Consider the following 3,560-nt stretch of genomic DNA (forward strand, 5'->3'; position numbering starts at 1 on the left):
AAAAAATAAAAAATGGGCCGGGCGCGGTGGCTCACGCCTGTAATCCCAGCACTTCGGGAGGCTGAGGCAGGTGGATCACCTGAGGTCGGGAGTTCGAGACCAGCCTGAGCAACATGGAGAAACCCTGTCTCTACTAAAAATACAAAACTAGCCAGGCGTGGTGGCACATGCCTGTAATCGCAGCTACTAGGGAAGCTGAAGCAGGAGAATCACTTGAACCCAGGAGGTGGAGGTTGCGTTGCACCGAGATCATACCATTGTACTCCAGCCTGGGCAACAAGAGTGAAACTCCATCTATAAATAAATAAATAAATAAATAAAGATGTCACCCCTCCTTCCCTCAACTGCCACAGTCACTCAACAATTTAGTAAGCCCTCATTGTGTCCCAGATGCTATTCCAAGCTCAGCAACCAAGGGGCTGTTAGTGAATGACACAAAATAACAAGATAAATACAGAGTGTCAGATGACAATAAGTGCTATGGGAAGAAAGAAGTCTGTAAAGGCCGGGCGCGGTGGCTCATGCCTGCAATCCCAGCACTTTGGGAGGATAAGGAGGTTAGGAGTTCAAGACCAGCCTGGCCAACATGGTGAAACCCCCTCTCTACTAAAAATGCAAAAAATTAGCTGGGTGCGGTGGTGGGCACCTGTAATCCTAGCTATTCAGGAGGTTGAGTCAGGAGAATTGCTTGAACCCTGGAGGCAGAGGTTGTAACACTGCACTCCAGCCTGGGCAACAAGAACAAAACTGCGTTAAAAAAAAAAAAAAGGAATAGGGAATGCTGACGTGAGATTTAGGCTGTCTCCTCTCCAGACGCAGAGGCTCGGGGCTAGACTCAAACATCTGTTGTCCCATTTTGCAGATGGTGGACTGAGGCTTAGAGAGGCAGAGACCTAGAACCCATTCCTGTAGACCTACAGACCACATATGATGGTTGAGAGGTTGGGGCCAGGTTATCTGTGTTTGAATCCCAGCTGTGTGACCTTGGGCAAACACTTCTGTAACTTGGGAACCATAATAGTGCCTCCCTCTGAAAAAGAGTTATTTGTATACAGGGCTTATCACAGGGTCTGATGCATACATTCTATATGATCACTATTATTGTTATTATTTTAGGTAGTGGGTCTTGCTCTGTTGCCCAGGCTGGAGTGCAGTGGCCCGATCACGACTCACTGCAGCCTCAACCTCCTCAGCTCAAGCAATCCTCCCACCTTAGCCTCTTCAGTATCAGGGACCACAGGCGGGCACCACCAAACCTGGCTTATTTATTTATTTTTATTTTATATATTTTTTGAGACGGAGTCTTGCTCTGTCACCAGTCTGGAGTGCAGTGGCGCAATCTCGGCTCACTGCAATCTTTGCCTCCTGGGTTCAAGCAATTCCCCTGCCTCAGCCTCCTGAGTAAACGGGACTACAGGCACATGCCACCGTGCCCAGCTAATTCTTTGTATTTTGGTAGAGACGGGGTTTCACCATGTTGGCCAGGATGGTCTCGAACTCCTGACCTCGTGATCTGCCCGCCTCGGCCTCCCAAAGTGCTGGGATTACAGGCGTGAACCACCGCGCTCGCTCGGCCAATATTTGTATTTTTGTAGGGACAGGGTTTTGTTATATTGCCCAGGGTTTTGCTATGTTGCCCTGGCTGGTCTCAAACTCCTGGCCTAAAGCGATCCTCCCACCTTGGCGCCCCAAAGTGCTGGGATTACGGATGTGAGCCATGGTGCCCGGCTTATTACTGAGGAGGGCATGGGAGTCCCCTCCCCTTCAGAGAGTGTGACCGACTGCTCTGCTCTGTGGCTTCAGCTAAAACGCTGTCCTCAGCTCCTCCTCTGAACTATGGAAGCAGGTGCTTGGCCTCTTGTTAGGGACTCTGTAGAGCTAGAAATGCCCCTGACCCCCGATTTCCCAACTATAGGAGTCCATGCAGTACCAAGCACCCCGACACTGTCCTGACCCTACTTCCACTTGGCACCGCGGCCCCAGTGGGGTCGATTAAGTCCATGTTGTGCCACGTCAGTGCTGTGACCTCAGCCAGCCTCTGATGCCTCTGAGCCCCGGAATGCCCATCCAGGTAATGGGGGGCTGGACGCCGCCGGGGCTCTCTTAGCCCCCGCCTTCCCCCCCTCCAGCTCGGGGACAATAGACAAGATGTTTATCCCCCGCCGGCGCACATGTTGTTCGCGGTAATGACAGTAATCAGCGGCGCTAATGCCGCATTCTCTCCGCGCCAGTCAATTCGCCTAATTACCGCCTGGGAAGCCGGATTATTTAAATTTAAATGGTGATTTATTGCGAGCTTAATCAATGCTATTTTCTCTCCCCCCTCTTCCCCTGGGACGGGGCAGGAGGGGAATTGGAGCCCCTCCAACCCCACCCTAAGGACACCCTCTTCTCCTGGAGGGGTGGGGACAGGGGTAGCCTGGGGTGCCCTGAGACTTCAGATAAACACCACTCACACCTTATCCTCATAACCGCAAAGCTGTAACAAACACATAAAATAGAAGTAATAATAACAACATAACACTTCTATGTCTCAATAATAAAGTCTGAGTAATAATAATAAACTTAGATATTTATCTGTATCTTACAGAGTTTATATTTTTACATATTCTAGATTATAATGCTTTGCCTATTTCTTTATTGTGTCTCGGCCACTAGGATGCCAGCCGCTCCGGGGCAGGGACTTTTGTCTAGTTTGTTTCTCCTGCTGGATCCCAGCGCTCAGAAAAGTGCCAGACAGGCAGGAGATGCTCCAAAAGCGGCAGCCCCCACCGCCCCCTCCTCCACGCCCCGAACCCCTCCAGCAGCCCTGCAAGGTCACTGCTGATAACAGCATTGGCAGCATAGCGGTGGCTTGCTCTGAGCTAGGCACTTCCAGGGACTTTGCAAATACGACCTGGTTGATTCTCTACTCAGCCTCCTGGGGAAGGTTGGACCGTTTTTCCCACTTCACATTAAGGCACAGAGAAGTGAGGCGACCTGCCCGGGGTTGCAAATCTGGGGGGTGGCTGCGCGGCGACAGGAACATGGGGCATCTTCCTGAAGTTCCCCATCTCATCCGTCACATCCTACTGTCTCCCTCTTGCTCCTCCAACTGGGGGCCCAGACTGTACAGTCCTTGCGTCCCCTCTGGGGCCCCTCAGGTCTGGGTCCAGGGTCTCTCGCCCATTAGCGAATGGGCGTCCCAAGTCAGGGTGGGTCTCCTCTGTCCCGCTCATGCAGCTGGGAGTTTCTTTGGTTGTAATAATGATTCCTCTCTCCTAATAAAAATACAGGAATAGCATTTACCAGTGACCCCTAGCACTGCCAGGACCTTGTTTAGGGCAGAATTCACGAAAGCTTCCCAACCTCTTGCGCCCATTTGACAGTTTAATAAACTGAGGCTTGAAGAGCAGAAGCCACCTGATAGGGGCATGCAAAGGTCCTGGCTGACTCTAGAGACAAGCATCTGGGAGAGGGCAGGTCCGCAGCTCAGACCCGGGCTGCAGTGACTCGGCCACGAGGGCCCTGGGACCCTTGCCCCGCGCATGCGCACTCACCGAGGCCAGCTGGCGGCCCCG

The 3,560-nt window shown here is 52.1% G+C and overlaps 1 protein-coding gene across 1 annotated transcript in view; it reads right to left on the bottom strand.

Moving 5' to 3' along the window:
• The window catches only part of NPAS1 (neuronal PAS domain protein 1), a gene marked incomplete at its 3' end in the record, with an annotated part of 31,584 nt that overhangs the window by 27,226 nt on the left and 798 nt on the right, over positions 1-3,560 (bottom strand). The window contains exons 2-3 of the mRNA XM_011963141.1: positions 1,960-2,129; positions 787-914 (exon numbers count right to left, since the gene is read on the bottom strand). Of these exons, the coding sequence (XP_011818531.1) occupies positions 787-914; positions 1,960-2,129 (298 nt within the window). The remainder of the gene's footprint in view (positions 1-786; positions 915-1,959; positions 2,130-3,560) is intronic.

The sequence above is a fragment of the Colobus angolensis genome, unplaced genomic scaffold, assembly GCF_000951035.1.
Source record: "Colobus angolensis palliatus isolate OR3802 unplaced genomic scaffold, Cang.pa_1.0 Scaffold60, whole genome shotgun sequence".
Taxonomy (NCBI): domain Eukaryota; kingdom Metazoa; phylum Chordata; class Mammalia; order Primates; family Cercopithecidae; genus Colobus; species Colobus angolensis.